This window comes from Pseudochaenichthys georgianus, chromosome 15 (genome assembly GCF_902827115.2).
Source record: "Pseudochaenichthys georgianus chromosome 15, fPseGeo1.2, whole genome shotgun sequence".
Taxonomy (NCBI): Eukaryota; Metazoa; Chordata; class Actinopteri; order Perciformes; family Channichthyidae; genus Pseudochaenichthys; species Pseudochaenichthys georgianus.
The window spans coordinates 19,889,141-19,910,212 of record NC_047517.1 but is presented as its reverse complement, the minus strand read 5'-3'; the positions used below and the strand labels follow the sequence as shown (position 1 = coordinate 19,910,212).

The following is a 21,072-nucleotide window of genomic DNA, read 5'->3' as shown; positions in this document are numbered from 1 at the left end:
CAAAAAGTCTTTGTAAACTCAACAATGGGGGAGAACAATTACAGTAAACAGTTAACTTTGTATCAAAGGGAGTGAGGTGGAGAATAGTAGGATTATAGACTATGAGAGGAGTTCATGTAAGGCAGTAAAAGTGGTACTGGTGAGGGGATGAACAATGAGGAAGCCAGGCTGTGATGGAGAGTATAGTGGCCGAGCATGAATGAGGGAGCAGTGTGTCTTAGCAGCCAGCCTATGGTGGCAGGCATCGCGGTCAGGAGGCCTGCTGCTTTAATGGTCCATAAATCTGTGTGGACTGGCTGGTCTGATGCCGCCCCAGTGAGACCCTCTCATGCGGAAAATGAATCAGACCATTTTTACGGAGCGCAAGTGTGGAAGCTCTCAACCTCCCCTCGCTGCCAGCCAGCCGATAAGAGCTGCCGCACACGCACGGCACTCCATTTCAGCAGGTCTGGAGCTCATAAAACTCTCTATTAGTGACAACCCCTGTTTGTGTGCTGCTCTTCATTCATCTGTCCTCTTGCCTTTGTTGTTCTCTCTCTCTCCACTTTCTTTTTTCTCATTACACCTTGCTTTGGTTTCTGAAGTGGAAACACAGATGTTGACACCTTGGTACTAGTAAGGAGGTGAAAACTGTAAAGATAAATTACATTCCAGGAGAAACTCTCATTGTTAAAACAATGAACAGAATGGCCCGGTTATAGGTATACTTTATATTTAATACACTTTTTCTTTGTCAAACACAAATCCAAAAACATGGCAGGTATTGTATCTCTACGTCTTTTTTTCTCCTGATTGATGTCTTCTACATATTTAAACAAGGCATGCTCTTGTGTATTTTCTCTGGATTCCACCCTATCTAACTTGGAAAGGAGGAGACATTGAGTGTAGGCTATAAAGTCGCTGTCGAGGATTTACATGTTGGAACAATCACCTGAAGGTGTTATGGGACTGAGACCAACAGACAACCGGCACCCTGAGCTAATTAGTTTGAACCTCCTTTGAAATGCGAAGTGGAAGACTCATCAAGAGAATTGCGCAGTAGATTAAAAAGCACTAACATACATCCATGCACAGAAACACAGACACATGAGTGCACATAATGCACCAAGGCTTGATGGCAATTCATTTTTCCTAGATAAGTATGGTCAGTGGGGGTTACTGGTTAAACAGGTTGTATTGGCATTCTCTCCAGGACAAGGAGGCAACCCCAAATGTGTTTGAAGCCACGCCGAGTAAGGACTTGCGCAAGAAGTCAGAGTGACTTAATTGCTCTGGAAGGAGCAAACAACTGTTGTTTGAGGAAAGAGCAAGAAGCAAGCATGGCAAACCTTTTATTCATATGTTAAATTGGCAAAAGACATATCTTTGTAGTCTAACATATACAACATACCCTCTAACTGCCAGCAGAGCAACCAGGCGTGGTCAACTTGTTTAAAATGCAACACTTTCTTTGTTCTCCAGGTTTGTTTCCCTGGAGGTTCTCCCAGCTTTTGCCTGCAGTTATCCTCAACTGAAGAGTGTGTTTGCCCACAGAAGCCTTTGTTTGACAATCCATTCAGCTAACCGAGTCTTATGAATTGTGTCAGCAGTGCTGATTGTCTGTTATCTGTCAGCTGATAAGTGCCTCCTTTAATGCACAGGCAATAAAATTATCAGCATGTAGGGCAATGGAATTATCCTTTCAGCAGTCAAACAAATATCCTGTATTTCTCTATTGATTCAGTGTATTTGTTCAGGTTAAATTGGGCAAACGCTTGTATAAACAGGCCCAAGTGTCAATTTGTACCAGTGGAGGATTAAGCGTGCCAACGAGAACAAAGGACAGTAGGTTACATGTTATTAGAGCTAAATGAAAAAAAAGATTAATGAGACAGCGCTGTTGAGTAAAGAGATATTACCAGTTGACAGAAATCCTATATTGACATTTTAGGCCTCAGAGTTTAAAAAAAAAAAGAAGAAGAGGGAAACAATTATGAACCTCTAATGAAGACACGACTCCCATTCACTAACACAGACATAACCATTGAGACCCCCACCAGGCAAGATGTTACACTGTGCCCCCTAATTTATTTGCATAATTAGTGCAAAACTTATCTGAGAGGGAAGCTCTTGCTGAAAGCCTCTACCACACCCACAAAACTTGATAAACATACACAATGCATTTGCTGGACAGTTGCCTAAAATGTAGCTGCAGAAATGTTCGGCATACCTTGCCATACAAGAATGATGGTTCCCTGTCTCATAGGCGGTGAGATTAAGCCAAAATGAAGAGGACTCAAATTGTAAGATTTATGGAGGGTTGGTTGGTCACATTTTCAGTAAAATCTGTAAGTTTAAAAAGTTACCCATTACATTGCTTTACTGATTACACATTTAAGCAGACAAGCAGTCATTTGTTAGTCATTATATTGTATACAATGACAGCCTTTTCCCAAACTTGACTGCAAAAAGAGACGGAAAGACTTCTCTGTAAACCATCTCTCTGCTTAGTTGTCACCAAGCACACAGCTCTGAATTTTGGTCATTGCCTTTGGTGCCGTTCTATTCTTTCTTTATTGACCAATATCCATGCTATCTCTTTGCACTTTTAAGCACACTAAAACGGCATGACTCCCTTATAAAGGACTTCAAATGGCCTTGCTTTACAAAACACCACATGCAGAGGCAATTGAATTAACCCATTGATCCCTGGTTGCTCTATTGCCAGGCTACATTTTGTTATTCAACCTTAATGACTGCTCCTTGCAAGCAAATTAACACTTGTAGTCAATTAACTGTGAAATTGGAGGAGGATACAGGATAGACAACCCACTCCGACATGTACCTAGAGTTTAGATCAGAGTTGTGACGTCTATCATTTGAATGATGAGTGTAAACAACACAACACCAAGACCTTTGTTCTTTGACACTCCCTTATCTTTTCACAGCATCTGGTTGTCCCCGCCTCGTCTTGGTCACAAGCGTACATTATCCTGAGGGACAATAGTGGTCTTGTGCCCAGCAGTGTTGTCTGGCACTACTAGCTCCATAGTATGATAGTAGAGAGATCGCTAATGCTGTTCAAGCAGTTTGAATAAGTGTGTGTTGTTTCTCCTAAACATTACAATGATCGGGTTGCCTGCTGCTTTGCAATATTAAAGACAGATAAATAGATTTTTATCTACAGTTTGTAAATGTATAATCTAACAAGTTCAACTCTGAACATCGGTGAAACCACCATTTCTGAGTTAGCCTACAGTACATGTACCCAAAGGTAGGTTGTAGATTAGCTGAATTTATTTAATAAAAGTATTGTCTGATTTAAAAAAAAAAAAAAATCCTATATAAAATCAGCTGTAATCATATATATGAAAATCATATTGTTGGAAAAGTAAGAAATAGTAAGTCAAAAGTTAGGGACAACAAATGTTATTTGGTTAAAGTAGCGGATAAATCACCTGCTAAAAGTGTCACATTCTTTAATACATAAAATTAAAATACAAATTACAGTTGAAGAAGTAGCTAAAAGGAAGGGATAAAGAGGCTACAGTTAAAATAGAAATGTAATCAAACTGACATAAATGTTGACAGTTCATCTGTATGAAAATAATTCCACTATGAGATATTATCCCGTTTATAAATCATATCTAATGAACACATTTGGAACATGACAGGTGTGCCAATTTGACCTTGAAGTCATGTTATGGGACTGGAGAAACAAAAGGTTGGGGAAACACTGCTTAGTGTTATGATACCAGTTCAAACTTCCCTATGTTGTCTCTGCACTATGCATATAGAGTGAGTGTGACCTGAAGCCGGAGGGGCAGCTATACCCTGCCCGGGTCTACGGGGAGCCTGGCTGCACGGCTGTGAGTGGGCACACGGCTGTAGTGTGGAGAAAGTGGTGCAGTGACTCTCTGTGCCTGGCTGAGCACTGGGTAATGAAGCGTGGCAGAGGAGAGAGGAAAAGGAGTGTGTCTGCAGGGTAGGCATGGGCCTTCGTGTTCCTATGCAACCAGGGCGGAGGGCTAGGTGATGCAGGACCGCCTCTATTCTGCTTACTTGTCATGCTGCTGCCACGCTTTCTTCCGCTCGTTCTGGTTAGTTGTCCTTTTTCTCCCTCCTTTCCCATCCCTCTTCCTTGCTAGCACATGCATGTTATACTGTCAAACATCCCGCCCCAATTCCCCAAGGACAATATGCAAAATGTCCCAAACCTCAGCAGCCCACATTAATTATCATGGCAAATTATATGAATTTAACAGATTGTTGTGTGTAATCTAGATAACCATTCAATAATTACGACCTATTTATATAAATTGTTTGTTTATTTAGATTAGACTCATTTTGTCATTTGATCTCACCTCCTTTCTGTCAGTCAGACAGTTGGCTGCTCTTGCCCTTTGAACCAAAGGTCGAGTGCGAGCAGATGTGCTTTTGTTTCAGAAGTGGTGTCTTGGTACAAACATATATATAAGTAGTACTTTCCAAGTTCCTCACCTTACCTCACTCTCCCCTAATTCAGTGCACTTTTTACAATTTCCCATGGATGGATACACATAACAAACATGGTTAAAAACAAGGGCAATGACATGAATTGAGATGCAGATTAGGATAAACAAGAATGATTACAAATAATCGAGCTGTACCAGATTGATTAAAATAAAACTATTTTCATGATTCAGGATTGTTTGTGTATGTGTGTTTTGTGGATGGCTGTATCATATAAAAACTTCTGGATTGACCAAATCATTGTCATTAACTGGTTAGCAACAATAGAAAAGCGAGCGCGTCCTGTGATTAACATCAGTGATTGATTTTCACTCTAGCGAAAAGATATCACTACTACAATGACAAACTCTTAACATATTATCATCTCTTGGGCAGCCACACATTTCCTGTGGGCAACAAGTGTAGATCTATTCTTAGCTGATGGCCTGGGCTCCAGCTCTTCCTGCTCCCGCTCCTCATAGGTTGGACAGGATAAGGTGTGATTCAGTCCTGCCAGATCTGACTGTGTCAGTGTAGCCTGTGTCCAGTGGTAGAGATGGTGGGGCCCATCGACCATCTGTCCCCAACCAGCAGATTCAAAACTCGGTCCCCAGAGCAGGGAACGAGGGGGCGGGAGCGGGATGAGGTCGGATGGGGAAATCAGCTTTGTGTTGCCATAAAGCTGTCTTTCCTCTCTCCTAGCAACGGCCTCCCATTTCCTTGGTTTTGGGGCACCGTGGTCCTGTTGGTCGGTGTGTACGGCCCCCTCACTCACTCTCTCTCTCTGTCCTATTTATGGTAATGAGCCATCTGCCCTCCTGTAACAGCCGCCCAAATAGAGGAGGCTGGGAGGGGGGTGTCTCTGACAGACAGGAGTCTGAGACAAAGACGCTTATCCTGTTGTGTCTGCTGCTGCACCAGTGGATGCCTTCAGATGTGGATAGGACTCAATGATGGCAGAGAATGAATACAATACTGAAATGCGTTTTTCATTTAAGAATAGAATGTCAAGGGGAGGATGCTTTACAAAGACTTAAGCGCATAAACTGTTGTGTTTGTATACATCTGATAGAGAGACAGATAAAGTGGCAGAGACAGCGAGTGCTACCACCTGCAGGTCAGTACATTAAGTCGTTGAACACAAAGAGCATTTGTGTTCATCAGTGCTCGGATGACCCCTCCCCAACCACACATATACACAATATTGACTCCTGGGCTGAATATTACACAACCCCGCTATTATTCAGAGCGTCTATATGGATGTGCATCTGTGACTTTGTGACACAGGAGAGTGGTGGGCACAGCAGCCAATACAGATGCACCCAGCATTCAATAGACCTCTGTTGCCACTGGATACTGGATTGGTTACCAAGCCAACACATGTGCCTCACTGTCATATCTCTAACAGATTAGTGTTGAAAACAATGGATATCTTAAGAGTTAAGCTCCACATGATCTAGGTTTAGGTAAAGTAATTTTTACTGTATCTTTGTCAAAGCGGACTGGTGATTCACTATGAAAATGGAAGTAGGAAGACATAAAGGTTACGTAAGACAGGGCAAACATTTTTTTCCTTCTAGCCATGGCAACACTGAGTCCAACCATTTTATCATCAGAGGACAACACCTAGTGCCTCATGAACACAAGGACACTTAGTTTGTCATTCACTGTTACTACTGAAAAAAAATCCATTCAGAAAAAAAAGTGATAATTTCATAACTAGCCACATAACTGCCTATTTAACATTGGAAGAAACACAGCCAACACCACAATAACTCTTTCAGGTTGTAGCATAACACCTACTAATGTTGGCTAGTGGGACTAAGGGTTCTGTGTACAATTCAAAGGCTGACACAAGTATCTCAGTAGACTCCTGTCATGAGGTCATTCAGCATTAACCTCTTGGGGCAGACAGAGATACAGACACAAATCACAGACGGGTCAATGACCACAGAGCAATAACATCACAGATGGCCCTGCTGACAGGAATGGGGTTGATTGGAGGCATAAAACATACCATTATGCATAATCAGAAAATATAAATACTATTGAGGTGTATGAAACCTAAAAAAAAAGGTTGTGAGCATGCTGCCACCTAAAGGCAGTTACAGGGTAGTTTTTGAAACTCAGTTTAACTAATTTACTGTGGGTAGTTCATTAGTCAGTTATACAGTATTATATTAATACAGCCAAAAAAAGGCTAATAAATGACAATATGTTCACTGGAGGCACATATTGATTTCCATATGAGAAAAACATATTGACTACGTTTTCAGTTTATCAGAGTGAAGATCCTTTCTCACATTCAATTTGATACTGTATGACAAACAATTGAGTTGCCATGGCAGCATCCTGGGGCAAGAGGGTGGTTTAAAGACTGACAGGAGTAACTGCTCAGGATGTATTTAAAGAAAGCTCATATTTGAGCATGAAACCCTGGAAAATAGTCAGACAATAGAGGCAAAAAGTGACATGCCACTGATGCAAAGTATAATGTGATGCTCATCTTGAACACAACATGCAGTCAATTCACCAAAGTAGAGATAAGGCGACATCTAGTGGACAACTTTGCAACTTGTTTATATGTAGTGACCAATGAGAGACCATCAATAAACCCACGTTACAGAAAATACTTCACATCTTATTTTGGAAAATTGATTCTGTTAAACTGAAAAACTTGAATGACAGAAGTACAGCTAAAAGGATTAATCAACTACTCGATTAAGTGATCAACTTGGGTTTTGTACTGACATAACAAGCCATTTAAAGACATCATTTTGGACTTTGAGAAACTGGGTTTTCTAAGTGTTCAGTCATACCTCAACTCTGGCAGGTTGGCTATAATAGTTTCCTCCCTATCAATATTAGAAACATGATACAACACTATGAAATGGTGTACTAGACACTGTAAGGTTTGAAAGTTTGAATAAACCCTTGTAGAAGACATAATAAAACTTTGCTGACCGAAGGTTCCCTGTAGCAGAATCTTCGAAGACTAAAGTATCTTTTGACAACAAATTAATAAATTATCCAAACATCCATTATGTAATTGCTTGTAGCAAGTCAGAGTGATACCAAAGCAAGCAGGACATGTCAAGCTGTTCTGCCTGGGGGAGCACTTTAGCACTTTGAGCATTTTAGCAGGTGCCAAATCTCTTCAACAGACCCTTTTGAAAGTGAAGGAACGTTTGTTCAATACTAGGTGCATGTCCTCAGAACAGTAACTAAGGCAGTGGTTGCCCAGTCCGTATATGGGACTTGGCTTCGGAACTGGAAGGTTCAAGTCCTGTGACGACAAAGTACCACGAGGTGCCCCTGAGCAAGGCACAGTCCCCTGCCTGGGCGTTGTACAAAGTGGCTGCCCACTGACTGCTCCTTACACTAGGATGGGTCAAATGCAGAGACCTTTTAAAAAATGTTTATTAAAACATTTCCCATAATGATAATGGGATCAATAAAGTTTTATCTTATCTTAATTTGTTTACAAAAATAATTGCATATTGGCCACTTGTATCCAAAATGTATCGTGAGTCTCAATGCAAGATTATTCAAGGGAGAGTTTTGCTTGCTAAAATCCGCTCCTCATTACTTCAAACAAAGTCTGCAAAATCACTACACACTGTTGATGCCTGGATAATTTATCATGGTATTGACTTCCTCTTCTTTAAGCTAAAGCCATTGTCAGTAGCCTCATAAACGTTTTCAACTCACTGCCAGGGACATCTTCCCAGCGGGTTCTCATATATCCTTTATTTTAAATGTATTTTAACAGATCATGCATTGTAAACCAACTCACCTCCGGGACCCCCTTGAAAACGAGAAGCTGCATCTCAAAAGCTTCATCCTAATAAATACATTTATAACATTTGGTCAACATTAAAAAATTGGCCAACTGTATGATAGCATGACAAAATATGATATGTGTTATTGGGAATGTTGGTGTTACATACAGCATACATTTCTGGAGCTCTGGGTAAAGGAATGTTCAAACTCCTTGATTAGTGTTTTTTTTTTTACAATTAGTTAGCCTAGGAGACTGCCAATGTGCTTTTGGGCATGACCTTACCTCCACCTATAAGGATTATTATACAGATTGTATTTACCTTCAAATTATGTGAGGTTGACTGCTAATATGGGACAAACAGCACATTTTCCCATGGTGGGTGCTTGAATGGCTGAGCTCGAAAATTAAATGTAGGCTAATCACTGTTGAATTGACCGCCTTGAAAGGGGAAAGCGATGTGACCGGCGAGAGGTCCTCCCATGTGATGTTACTGAGGCCCGACCATGGACCGTGCCTGTCTGTTATGGCTCCTCCTGCTACAGTAGAACGGGGCCAGACGTAACACCAGTGCAGAGGAACGGGAATAACACACAGCGATACGTTTTTCAGGTGCCACGGCTAAAGATGGCACATCGTGCAATGCTCAAGAAAATTACATAGACGATGTGCTTAGAGTCGCCTCTTCTGCTGTGAAGGCTTTGCCATTTCAAGATTATCAACACCCCAAATGAACTCCGTCAGAGCAAGTAACGTTAGCAGAAGACCAAGGCGAGTCTCGAGGCCGCGCCCGGTACAGCCGGAGAGGAACCACCAGGAAAGAGGTAACCCTAGCTACGCTAAGCTAGCGTTAGCTTTACGGAATGGCTTGTCAAAAGGCTGGCTTCAAGGTTGAATTGTGTATTTAACTTGTAGGGGCTTGTGTATTGTTTATGTCCGCGTATAACTGTTAACATGTGCATAAGAAAAACGTCGGTTTTTGTAATTAACGTCAGGGAGCTAGCAGTAGTTTCAGCGGGTCCCAGTGCAGTCAGGAAACACCGATGCTTTTGTGTTTTTTCCTAGCAATCAGGCCGCGCTTTGTTTTGCTTAATTTTTGCCCCGACTCGGTCTTTCTTTTATCCGTCTGACCTCATATCACTGCATACTTGTGTCATTCTTAGGTAAATAATGTTAGACCAGTAGAGATACTGACAGGCAATAGACAATGGTGATGTTTATTCATGAGCGACAACCGCAAGGAAGGGTATACAAAGTGGTATCGCAAGTTGTCGTAGCATGCTAACTGCCCGTGCTAACATAGCTGTTATTATTAGCATGTTTGGCTTGCTATCTGCGTCCTGGCGTTTTTTGTAAAAGCCCCCAGCCTAATAGCCTTTTGTAGCGTCAAAATGTAAATGCATTTATATCATGCTTGTTATTAATGTCACATTTAATATATTGTTTTTTTCTACCGTACCATTGTATGTCCATGGACGTAATGTAGGCAAATATTGACAGCTATATTTCAAAGTAAACATTAGCTAGGAATGCTCGTAATGTTAATCATGGCTGAAGCCACTTCTGCTACAGAACCAGTTAACCTGGGAGACACTGATCAGTAACATTAATGGTTGCTTCCCAAATGCATTTCAACGATTTGAATGGACTAGTGACATATTATTTTTGGATCCCACATCATCAATTCAGTGGCAAATAGCAGCAAATGCTCTTATCTTCTCAAATAAAAAATAATAATTGTAAAAACACAGGCAATATCTTGATCATTTAACCAAAACAATCTTATGTAGGATGCCCTGTCAAGCTCATCTTTGTGAAGTATGTTTTTTTTTAGGCTTTCCCTTGTCTTAAATCATGTTCACAGCTTTGTAGAAATGTCATTTTAAAGTTACAGTAAAAAGAAAAACGATTGTAGTGTGGGTGATAAATAATATTGACAATGGTATCTTTCCCCATTTAACAAACTGTATATTTGCTTTGCTATGGATGTATGCCTCTTGTCCTAAATGTGTTGATTTGGTCAAACAAGGCAGTAAACCCTATACAACATGTGAGTTTACAACTACCAAAAGTTGCCTTTTGCCCAGTTTGTTACATTGATGGTGTATGTAGTGGTTACTGGCCTAGTAGCTGGGGAGAGTCATCCTTGCAACCAGAGCAACAACAAGACAGAGTTTGCATCTCCCATCTGTGGTAGCTATCAACTTATTGTGCCATGGTGAATAGCCTTATAAATAGATGTCACATTTAGACCATTTGTTTGTGGTTGTGCTGTTGATTGAAACCTCTTGATAGGATCTGTAATCAATTTGAAGCAAGCAGAGCAGGTAATGTAGAAAACCTGCTTTTGTTTGATCTGGTTGTTATCCTGTGACCTGCTGACAAATGCTGTTTAGGCAATTTCCTCTGGTAATGTGTTGTCACAATGTTTCGCTTATTGACACATTTGGGTTGGAAGCTCTGAATCTAATAGATTATGGTAAACTATTAGTTGATGGTTTTTACTCATGTTGATTGTTCAAGCAAAGATCTGACACAAGCAAATACACACTGTGTATTTAGTCATAATGCTTATTGTTGATGGCTCAGGAATATCCACTGCCTGATTCACTCTTTTAATAAGCATATTTCAACTCTACATAATGAATATGTGGTTCATCAGACATTAAACACATGGTTCTCTTTGACCTGTACCCTTTTCATATCTTAGAATATTTTTGAATTGATTTAAACGTAGTTTTTCAAATAATCTTTCCCACCATTTGCAGATGAGGACGTTCCTGCAGATATGGTCGCAGAAGAATCCGGTCCAGGAGCTCAGAACAGTCCCTACCAACTTAGAAGAAAGTCTCTACCCAAGAGAACAGTGTGTCCGACAAAGACAAACATGGAGGTAAATATGCCAGGAATTCTGAAAAGATTGTATAAATGATTAAGATTTAAGATTTAAAAAAACACAACAATTCATGTTCAAATGTCTCCAATTTGTTTTACAGGGTGCTTCCACTTCAACCACAGAAAACTTTGGACACCGACCAAAGCGCCCAAGAGTTTCAGGAAAGTGTCAAGATTTACCAGGTAAATAAAAAACACTTATGTTATCCTTGTACCGAGATGTGTACACACAGTGATACAGTTTGACACAGATCGGTATCATGGAACTTTTTTCTGAGTTCACCCTTCTCCTAGACTAACCTTGGCTTCAGAAAAGTAGATGTCTAATGGTTTCAACCTCTCAGAATTTCAGATCATCTCTTTAAAAAGCCTCGTTGGTCAAGACATGAAGAAGTAGCACCACAAGTTTCACAGAGTATAAATTATAGTCTGTTATTTGTGGTATTTGGAGTTTTTCTCATACAGTGCGGCTCTAGCCAAAGAATCCGTTATAGACATGATGGCATTTGGTTCTGGCTTTCCTCTCAAGGCCTTGTGGTGTTCTCACTGTTACCCACATGATCTGTTTTAATATCAGATTTACTGCCTAATTGCAAATATGACATTTATTTACACAATACGGCGTTTTGTTTCTTCTTCTTTTTTCTAAATTAAGATAATATATTTTAGTTTTGTTAATGTGTGATGAACAAAATGTTCCACTTCATAAATACATTTTGAAAATCCCCATAAAGGCTAAACTTGAACTGCATGGAAAAGCAGTAACCAATGTGTAAATAAACAGTTTGGTCAAACTATGTAGCATTCAGCTCTTGCAATTGGAATGGGATTGGACCTGCTGGTCTTGTATTCGTTCTGGGATCTGAATTTAGACCTCGATTAAGGCCTCACAAGAAAAGGCATCCGTTCAGTTGGTACAGCCTGCTCACATTTGTGTGAAAATAACATATTAATTCAAGTCGTCACTGTCAAATAAAGTGAACATTTAAAAAGCTTAACTGATGAAATGTATATCATCTTGGATTACTGTATTAAATGTTTTAATTCACTTTTAGGTAGCCAAGCTGTAATAGCAATGCTACTCAGATTAGGGTAAACAAAAGTACTTTTCTTAATTAAACTGTAACTCCCAGCAGCTCCAGCAGAGCAGTATCTGCAGGAGAAGCTCCCAGACGAGGTGGTGCTAAAGATCTTCTCCTACCTGTTGGAGCAGGACTTGTGCCGTGCAGCGTGTGTGTGCAAGCGCTTCAGTGAGCTGGCCAATGACCCCATCCTCTGGTGAGTCTGGTTGGGGGTCCCCTGTGTTATTTGCTGCTTTTGCTCAGGCTGTTTATTTAACATAAGACACAGCTTTAACGCTTGAAACTATTTATTTCAATTTGACCGTGGCTGTGATTTGCCTCTGACTGGGTTGTGCATTTTATTTTATGAGACTTTTTAATATAAACGTTACCAGAGCAGAAGATTATCTTACCGATTAGTTGACCGTGGTGCAAATGTCAGCTTGACGTGTAAGGGTGTGAACCTTTGACTTGTTTTGGCTTTTAAGTCAATCATCAAGTTTGTACTTGACGTAAAAACAGACCTTTTACTGAGGCTACTTTAAAAGAGCTTCGGTATTGTGTACTGAGAAATTCTGACACAAATGATAAAAAGGTGTTAATCTCATTTCAGGAAGAAGCTTTACATGGAAGTGTTTGAATACACGCGCCCCATGATGCACCCCGAGGCGGGGAAGTTCTACCAGATAAACCCAGAAGAGTACGAGCAGCCTAACCCGTGGAAGGAAAGTTTTCAGCAGTTGGTACGGACCCTCCTCCTCTTTCATCAAAGTCCCTGCTTCATGGCTTGTCTGTTGTATTTTTAGCAATCATATTTTGCCCCAGTTAAAAACTATTGATTTTATATTTCATTATCAAACAAATAACACATTGTCACTGCACTTCTCTCTATGGTCACTAGGGTCTTCATGTTGGATATATGTCGTAACGTTAACTGTGCTATAAAATAACTTTACTTCTCAAACATTCCTAAGTATTTTGAAGCCAACAGATGTTGAAGTGTATTTGTGGTTGATTAAGCATACATTTCTTCCTACACACAGCACATTTAGAAACGGAATGCTAAAATGAAGGAAAGAGAGCAAGATCCACTTTGTTTTCTTGTAATCTTTAAATCTATATTTTCGTTGTGACTTTAAATCCTCCTGTGTACAGTCAGCTAATGTCATGTGAAAGGGCAACACCACAGGCTACAATGGTGACATTCAGTATGCAGGGCATAGAGGAGGACTATGTTTTTAAAATGTATTCCTTTGTGATATGTTGACCTTTCCTTATTGTTATCTGTGGACCAAAATGTCTCTATTTTCTCCAGTGAAAGTTCCCCCATCTTGTCCAAAATGTGTGCAATGTCTTTTTGTTCTTCAGTTTGTGAATAATCATGTGAATACTTTGTTTACAGTATAAAGGAGCACACGTTAAGCCGGGCTTTGCAGAACACTTTTACAGTAATCCTGCCAGATACAAAGGAAGAGACAACATGTTTGTAAGTCAACTTGTTCTGCCTTTTCATTTTTCACATTAATGTTCCAATCATTTACCTGACTTGTGATGTTTTCGTCAGTACTACGACACCATCGAGGACGCTCTGGGTGGGGGTCAGGAGCCTCACTTTGACGGCCTGATATTCGTGCACTCTGGTATTTACACAGATGAGTGGATCTACATCGAGTCGCCCATCACGATGATCGGAGCTGGTATGCGTGTGTGAAGTCAAGGTTTCAGTTTCCTTGTGCTTTTGTTTAGTCTCTAATTGAATCTTTCTGATTATTTGTGCAGCTCCTGGAAAAGTAGCAGAGAAAGTCATCATTGAGAATACCAGAGACTCTACGTTTGTATTCATGGAAGGCTCCGAAGATGCTTACGTTGGATACATGACCATTAGGGTGAGACTTTTCTCTTTTTTGGTGGTTTGTACAGGCCGAATGTTTGTCACAGTGAAGTGTGTTTGTTTCTGCCGCAGTTCAATCCTGATGATAAATCCGCCCAGCACCACAACGCACACCACTGCCTCGAGATTACCGTCAACTGCAGCCCCATCATCGACCACTGCATCATACGCAGCACGTGCACAGGTCAGTCCGCTGCTCAGGGGTTCCCCACCTTCACAGGAGTCACAAGTAGGGTTCGGCAATATACATATACTTGGATAAACGTATCGTGGCTAGTTTTACATGGCATGTGGTAATTGACTTTATGCCAATGTCTCAGTATTATTTGAAGCTGCGGGCACGAGACTAGCGGTCGCACCGCTTCTCTCTAGAATCTCTTTCTCTCTTACAGACACACTCTCCTTGGCGTGCGTGTGCGTGCGTGTGTGTGTATCTGTATCTGAAGGGGAAAAAGTGAAACTCCAAAGCTACTTAATGTATTGAGGTTGGAAACTGTAATGGATTATGCCAGCATCCAATTTAAAAGAAGACAGGCAAAATAGACCAATGCTGATCATACACATCAAATAAATTGGGGTGTATCCAACAACTATGTTATTCTAGAAAAAATATGAATATAGCCAGACATGTATTCTATTTTGTAGGGATGTAACGATACCAAAAACTCACGGTACGATAATATCGCGATAACAAGTCCACGGTACAGTATTTATCGCGATATTGAATTAAAAAAAAAAAAATAGAAGGATTTTAGTAGGATAGCAGTATTTTAAAGTGTCAAAAACAAAGTGACAGTAACAGACTGGAACAAGAAAACCAGTGTTTTTGTACCTATAGTACTACCAAACAAAGTAGGCATTTTCTTTGTCCCACTGCATCTCACACATAAACAAGAGCCGCGTTCACACTGCGGTACTTTTCCCACAAAGGTTCATGCGAACTTAGTTCATGCGAACTCTTTAGTTCGCATGAAATCAAGTTTCGCTTTAGTTTTTCAAGTAACTCAACTCAAACTCACTAGTCACTCACTCAGCATCATCAGACAGGTTTTTAGGAATATGAGAATGTCCACATTTCCAGGTATTTATAAGCTGGGATGTTTGGTCATTTACAATATCCCCTGCTCTGGAAAAAACTCTCTTGCTTGGTACTGATGTTGCTGGGACAGCAGTGGTCGCGTTAACCGAATATTTTATTTATCAATGATGAAAAAATCTGAAAGCAGTCTGTCATTTTGACAGATTAGAACAAACTCGGAACAGCGCCAACGTTTCCCCGCAGCGAGGCTCTGGTGTTATGCATGTCCTCCAAAAGGAAATTATATAGTTTCCAAACCGTACTTTGCCGTACATGTCTGGGAGGTTTTGCTTTACGCTGTGTGCGCTCCCGCGGGGTGCATGCACACACGCCCCCCCGTTGACAGTTCACGAGTGTGCTCTCTTGTGAACTGTTCAGACCCGACGGGTAATAAGGGATTATGACGGACATTTTACGATCCTGTCTGTCAAAATGACGGACAGCGAAAAAGTCTAACGCCACCTCAGTGGGACGGAGAGATATGCTTTGGCCATGGGTGACAGCAGTGGGTCAAACTGTGCATTGTCTCTCTACCACTTCAAAAACAATACAGTTTTTGCCAAGAAGGTGAGGCTTATTGACAGGGCGAGATATAAATATACTGTTGATACTTGTCAATTTCTCTTGGTGTGTAAATGTAGCACTGTAAATACGATGTCCTTTTGTGTTCTTTTGTTTTATGTTCATGTTGTAACCTACTTGCTGCCATGTTGGACAGGTCTCTCTTGAAAAAGAGATCGATGATCTCAATGGGACCACCTGGTTAAATAAAGGTTTAAAACAAAAAAAAGTGTTTTTAAAAATTAAAAAATTGCGGTCGATTTTGTCAGTCTCACGACGGTATTGGGACGTTTCTTTACCGCGATATTCAGTATATCGTTACATCCCTACTATTTTGTGATTTAGCCTATACATGTCCAGATATTATTTATAGGCCATATCTTTGAAAACATGGTCACATGATAAATAAGAGGTGTTGTGAGATGAGGGATGGGATGGATGAAAGGGTTAGGGTTTAGTTCATTGTAAGTGATCTCACAAGACGAGAAGGTTGGGAGTCACTGTTCTATGTTGGCAGACTCTATGTTCTGACCTCTGGATACTTCTGATCTGAGGGTTTCCCAGGATTGAGCAGAGGTTGTTTCTGGTGTGTATTTTGACACGGTGCACTAATCCATCTCCGTCCCGCTTGTTTCAGTGGGGTCAGCGGTCTGTGTCAGCGGCCAGGGGGCCTGTCCCACAATAAAGCACTGCAACATTAGTGACTGTGAAAATGTTGGTCTTTACATCACTGACCATGCACAGGTAATGCACCCACCCACCCACATTTCACCCCGAAGTATAACTCAGCATAACTAAACAACAGTAGCAGAGCCCATCTTCTTAATCCTCATACTTGGCTCGATTTATTAACAGTTAGTCCCAGAACTCGCCTAGACTGTGACGATCAAACTCTTTGTTTGGAATTCACTGTGTCAAATATTTCCAGGGAATATACGAAGACAATGAGATCTCAAACAACGCTCTGGCTGGGATCTGGGTGAAGAACCATGGCAACCCGATCATCAGACGGAATCACATCCACCATGGCAGAGACGTTGGCGTCTTCACATTCGATCACGGCATGGTAGAGTACAACTTACTGGTGTTTTCTTTGTATAACGCTGTCATGTGTCTCTGTGGGCTTAAGTACTCTCATTAAAGTATGCTTATAGAATGTATAGCCTAAGTGTAAAGGGTTGGTTGCATATGACTTTTATTTGTTCTGTTAGTTGCTCCTGAAATGTATTTTGATAACAGACTAATGTTGTATTTCTCTCTCCGTTTCCAGGGTTACTTTGAGAGCTGTAACATCCATAGGAACCGTATAGCCGGCTTCGAGGTGAAGGCGTACGCCAATCCAACAGTGGTGCGGTGTGAGATCCATCATGGGCAGACGGGGGGCATCTACGTGCACGAAAAGGGCCGCGGGCAGTTCATCGAAAACAAGATCTATGCAAATAACTTTGCTGGGGTGTGGATCACCTCGAACAGCGACCCCACAATAAGGTCAGTGTGGCCGTCAGAGGTCAAATATCTACATTCAAAGTGTCACCTGAATCAATCAAATTGGCCATCTACAGTTGTATCATGTCCTCAAATTCACTTTTATTGTTCAAATGCAGGGGCAATGCCATTTTTAATGGTAACCAAGGTGGTGTTTATATTTTCGGTGATGGTCGGGGTCTTATCGAAGGAAACGACATCTACGGTAACGCTCTGGCAGGAATCCAGATCAGGACGAACAGCTGCCCTATCGTCCGACACAATAAGATCCACGATGGCCAGCATGGAGGCATATATGTGGTAAATATAAGACTCATGAAGTTACACCAGCTAGATAAATATATTCTTTAAACTTTTGACTTCTTTAGAATTCCTATCTTTCATTTATTTATTTTTTTCCTCAGCATGAAAAAGGACAAGGCGTCATCGAGGAGAACGAGGTGTACAGCAACACGCTGGCAGGAGTGTGGGTGACAACGGGAAGTACGCCAGTGCTGCGGAGGAACCGGATACACAGCGGGAAGCAGGTACCATTACAGGCTACATGTTTAATGTAGACAAATAAAGTGACCGACTCTCTATTCACCTTCATGAGACTTAGTGTTGCAATGGCACATTTAATTGTCAGACTGGCTTGCTTTGAATCTTTTGTGATCATTACATACATTTTTATGCCAGATTTAAATGGGATTATTTATATTTTCTCCGTCTTTTCCACAGGTTGGGGTCTATTTCTACGACAATGGCCATGGCGTGCTGGAAGACAATGATATCTATAATCACATGTACTCCGGGGTTCAAATAAGGTTTGTGGAAAATTACAATACTATTTTCAACTCAATGCATTTTGCATTAGTAAAGCAGTTGATCAACTGTCCCTCTTTTGTTGTTGTTGTCAGGACTGGCAGCAATCCCAAGATCAGGCGGAACAAGATCTGGGGGGGGCAGAATGGAGGCATTCTGGTTTACAACTCGGGTAAGAAGCAGAACAGTCTGTCTGATAGATTGTCTTTTAAATTGAATCAATGTACTTATCGACTCCTGACAGAGTCTGTTGTTCCCCGTTCCCATAATAATGACACATTGTGTTTTCCAGGCTTGGGCTTTATCGAGGACAATGAGATCTTTGACAATGCTATGGCCGGAGTGTGGATCAAGACCGACAGCAACCCCACTCTGCGGAGGAATAAGATCCACGATGGGAGAGACGGGGGCATCTGTATATTCAACGGAGGAAGAGGTAAGATGACGACAGGGATGCTGATTACAATGGGGGTCGTAAAGTTGTTTATTTGTGTTACATTAATTGTTTCTCACTAAAACGAATTGTGTGACAAACAAACAGAGACTCGCTTTAGAAAGACGGCTCTCTAAGAGGTCGACACTTTGTACAGAAAGCTGGGATCATTTGATAAATTGACACGATCTTTTACAAATAACTTTAGTTTTGCATATTCTTCAATCTAGTATCGCTAATACATTTATAAAATGTCATCGTCATGTCAGGGGCTTGTGTGTCTGACAATCTGTTTTCTGTCTTCAGGTTTGTTAGAGGAAAATGACATCTTCAGAAATGCCCAAGCAGGAGTCCTGATCAGCACCAACAGCCACCCCGTACTGCGGAAAAACCGGATATTTGACGGCTTCGCAGCAGGTGGGCAACACATGCACACAGGCTTCAATCTGTCTTAATTAAACAAGTGTAAACCAACAGTTTTGAATAAGTACAGTATATGGTTACAAGGAGCTCAGTAATATTAACTTAATTTTCTTTTCACTACTAGGTATTGAGATTACCAATCACGCCACAGCGACCCTGGAGGGGAACCAGATCTTCAACAATCGCTTTGGGGGATTGTTTCTTGCGTCTGGTGTCAATGTTACAATGAAAGGTACTCGCATGATCACCTAGAGCAGCAGTTTGTCTGAGAGTTAATATACCAAAATGTACCTGGAGTTTACCACGTTCTCTTTGTGCTCTTATCTCCACAGATAATAAAATAATGAACAATCAAGATGCCATTGAAAAGGCTGTGAGCAGAGGTCAGTGCCTGTACAAGATTTCAAGTTACACCAGCTACCCAATGCACGATTTTTACAGGTAATTTCTGTTTACACTCGCAACCGAGCCGACCCGCGGTAAACTGCCCGTCTGTTTTACGATTGTTAACAAACACTTTGTGTTCCTACAGGTGTCACACCTGTAACACAACAGACCGCAACGCCATCTGTGTGAACTGCATCAAGAAGTGTCACCAAGGACACGACGTGGAGTTCATCAGACACGATAGGTCAGTCTTATCCACCCATAAACAAATAATGTGGTTCAAAAATAAAAAGTGACTACATTAACCCTTGTTTTTCTTTACATTTGTGTGTGTAACTACATAGACAAGTGTATTAAAGAAGGAACAATATTAGCAGTATTTAATGTTTTTTTTCTCTGTACCTTAATGGAGTTTTACTAACATTATTCCTCCTCCCACAGATTTTTCTGCGACTGTGGTGCCGGGACGTTGTCAAATCCTTGCACACTAGCCGGAGAGCCGACTCACGACACGGACACACTGTATGACTCCGCCCCTCCTATAGAGTCCAACACGCTGCAGCACAACTGAGCTCGAGCCCCTGTTACACTTCAGCAGTAATGGACACAAGACACTTTAAAGTTGTGCAGTGGGGGAGGATGTCCAAACTAAAATACAGAGCATATACGGTGACTTAAAAAAAAAGACTTTGAAATGAATATGCTAAAAGGAGACATTAAGAAGAAAAAAAGTCTGATTATGGATGCCACACTTTTTCTTTAAATATTTGACACAAAAAAAAGATGAGGAAGAAGAGCAGCTGACTCAGGGTTTGTGGATGTGTTGGTTTGGCCAAGGGAAGCTGGTGAGAGATGGACAAAAAGCCTCACCTGCTTTCAAGAAGTGGAGGAAGGAAATACTGCAGTCACAGATGCTCAGTCAGAAATGACACAACTTTTCTCATGCGGAGGCAAAGAGCCCCGAATTCAACAATGCTTCCATCACTGGGCATCCGACGTGCTCGTATCGATATGTACGAGAAAAATGACCTAGCACTTCAGCTTTTTTTTTTTTTTTCCACAAAACTGTTGAGATTTGATTTGAATGCTTTTTGTGTAGTTTTGTATTTTCATCTTACTGTACTTGAATGTCTTTATTTTATTAAATGTGTTCATTATACCCTAGAATTGCTGTAATTATACATGTCGCCGTATCTACCTTCTTTCTGTGAAAGAGATCAGAGGAAAACACTAAGCATTTCTCCAGCAATGTTGACTCATTTGCAATACCGAACAATAGATGTTGCAATGTGCTTTCACCAGACTTGTTCTTTTTGTTTGTGGTAGCATTGGACATTTTTGTAAAGGGAGTTAATATACTTCAGTCTGTTTTACATAATCTATGCATATTTTATGTTTGTCCGGTTTGTGTTGTCCTGTCGCACAATACCCCTTTTACAGGATTGACAGGAAGGAAATATGGGGCCAAATAAAAGACTTCACTAAAGGCTGCAGTTGTTGAACAGTTGAGGGAGTGCCGTTTGTTTAGCCAGGACTTCAAATCATTCAAATACTTCCTCTTTACCAAATCAAACAATGCAGGATGGGATGAGGGCATTATATTGCTTAACTGTTTGATTTCACTACAATAGATAATATAATTGATACTTTTTAGCCTCTATTCAAAGTGTGTCTTTTTCTCTGGAACAGGCACACATCTTGATTATTGGCCTGTTTAAAACAAAATGCCCTTTTTAGATGACGCTCTGATAAGGTCATGAAAAAAAAGATGCAAGTCTTGTGAAAGCAAAGTTGACTTCGGTG

At 40.9% G+C, this 21,072-nt stretch overlaps 1 protein-coding gene across 3 annotated transcripts; it reads left to right on the top strand.

The window, feature by feature from the left end:
* Positions 1–8,733: 8,733 nt before the first annotated feature.
* On the top strand, positions 8,734–20,756 carry fbxo11a (F-box protein 11a). Of its 3 annotated transcripts, none has more exons than XR_004553597.2 (22): positions 8,734–9,075; positions 11,020–11,144; positions 11,248–11,329; positions 12,280–12,424; positions 12,821–12,950; positions 13,610–13,693; positions 13,772–13,904; positions 13,987–14,093; positions 14,171–14,282; positions 16,375–16,481; positions 16,666–16,803; positions 17,008–17,225; positions 17,342–17,522; positions 17,627–17,749; positions 17,943–18,028; positions 18,122–18,198; positions 18,319–18,462; positions 18,766–18,876; positions 19,007–19,114; positions 19,215–19,265; positions 19,415–19,513; positions 19,711–19,800. XR_004553597.2 is itself a non-coding variant. In XM_034101331.2 (22 exons), exons 1-22 carry the CDS (start codon positions 8,982–8,984, stop codon positions 19,838–19,840), a joined length of 2,640 nt encoding a protein of 879 aa, XP_033957222.1. In that variant the 5' UTR covers positions 8,735–8,981; the 3' UTR covers positions 19,841–20,756. The 3 variants fall into 3 exon arrangements, 2 of the variants coding, with proteins under 2 accessions (XP_033957222.1, XP_033957221.1); XM_034101331.2 differs by having other exon boundaries at positions 8,735–9,075; positions 12,283–12,424; positions 19,215–19,323; positions 19,711–20,756; XM_034101330.2 differs by having other exon boundaries at positions 8,735–9,075; positions 19,215–19,323; positions 19,711–20,756.
* Positions 20,757–21,072: the final 316 nt, after the last annotated feature.

Bases quoted from the DNA above. Each gene is read 5' to 3' on its own strand.
- fbxo11a (XM_034101330.2), top strand. From the start codon at position 8,982: ATGAACTCCGTCAGAGCAAGTAACGTTAGCAGAAGACCAAGGCGAGTC. The intron at 14,283-16,374 runs GTCAGTCCGCTG...CGCTTGTTTCAG, and splicing joins CATACGCAGCACGTGCACAG to TGGGGTCAGCGGTCTGTGTC. The intron at 18,877-19,006 runs GTGGGCAACACA...TTTCACTACTAG, and splicing joins ATTTGACGGCTTCGCAGCAG to GTATTGAGATTACCAATCAC.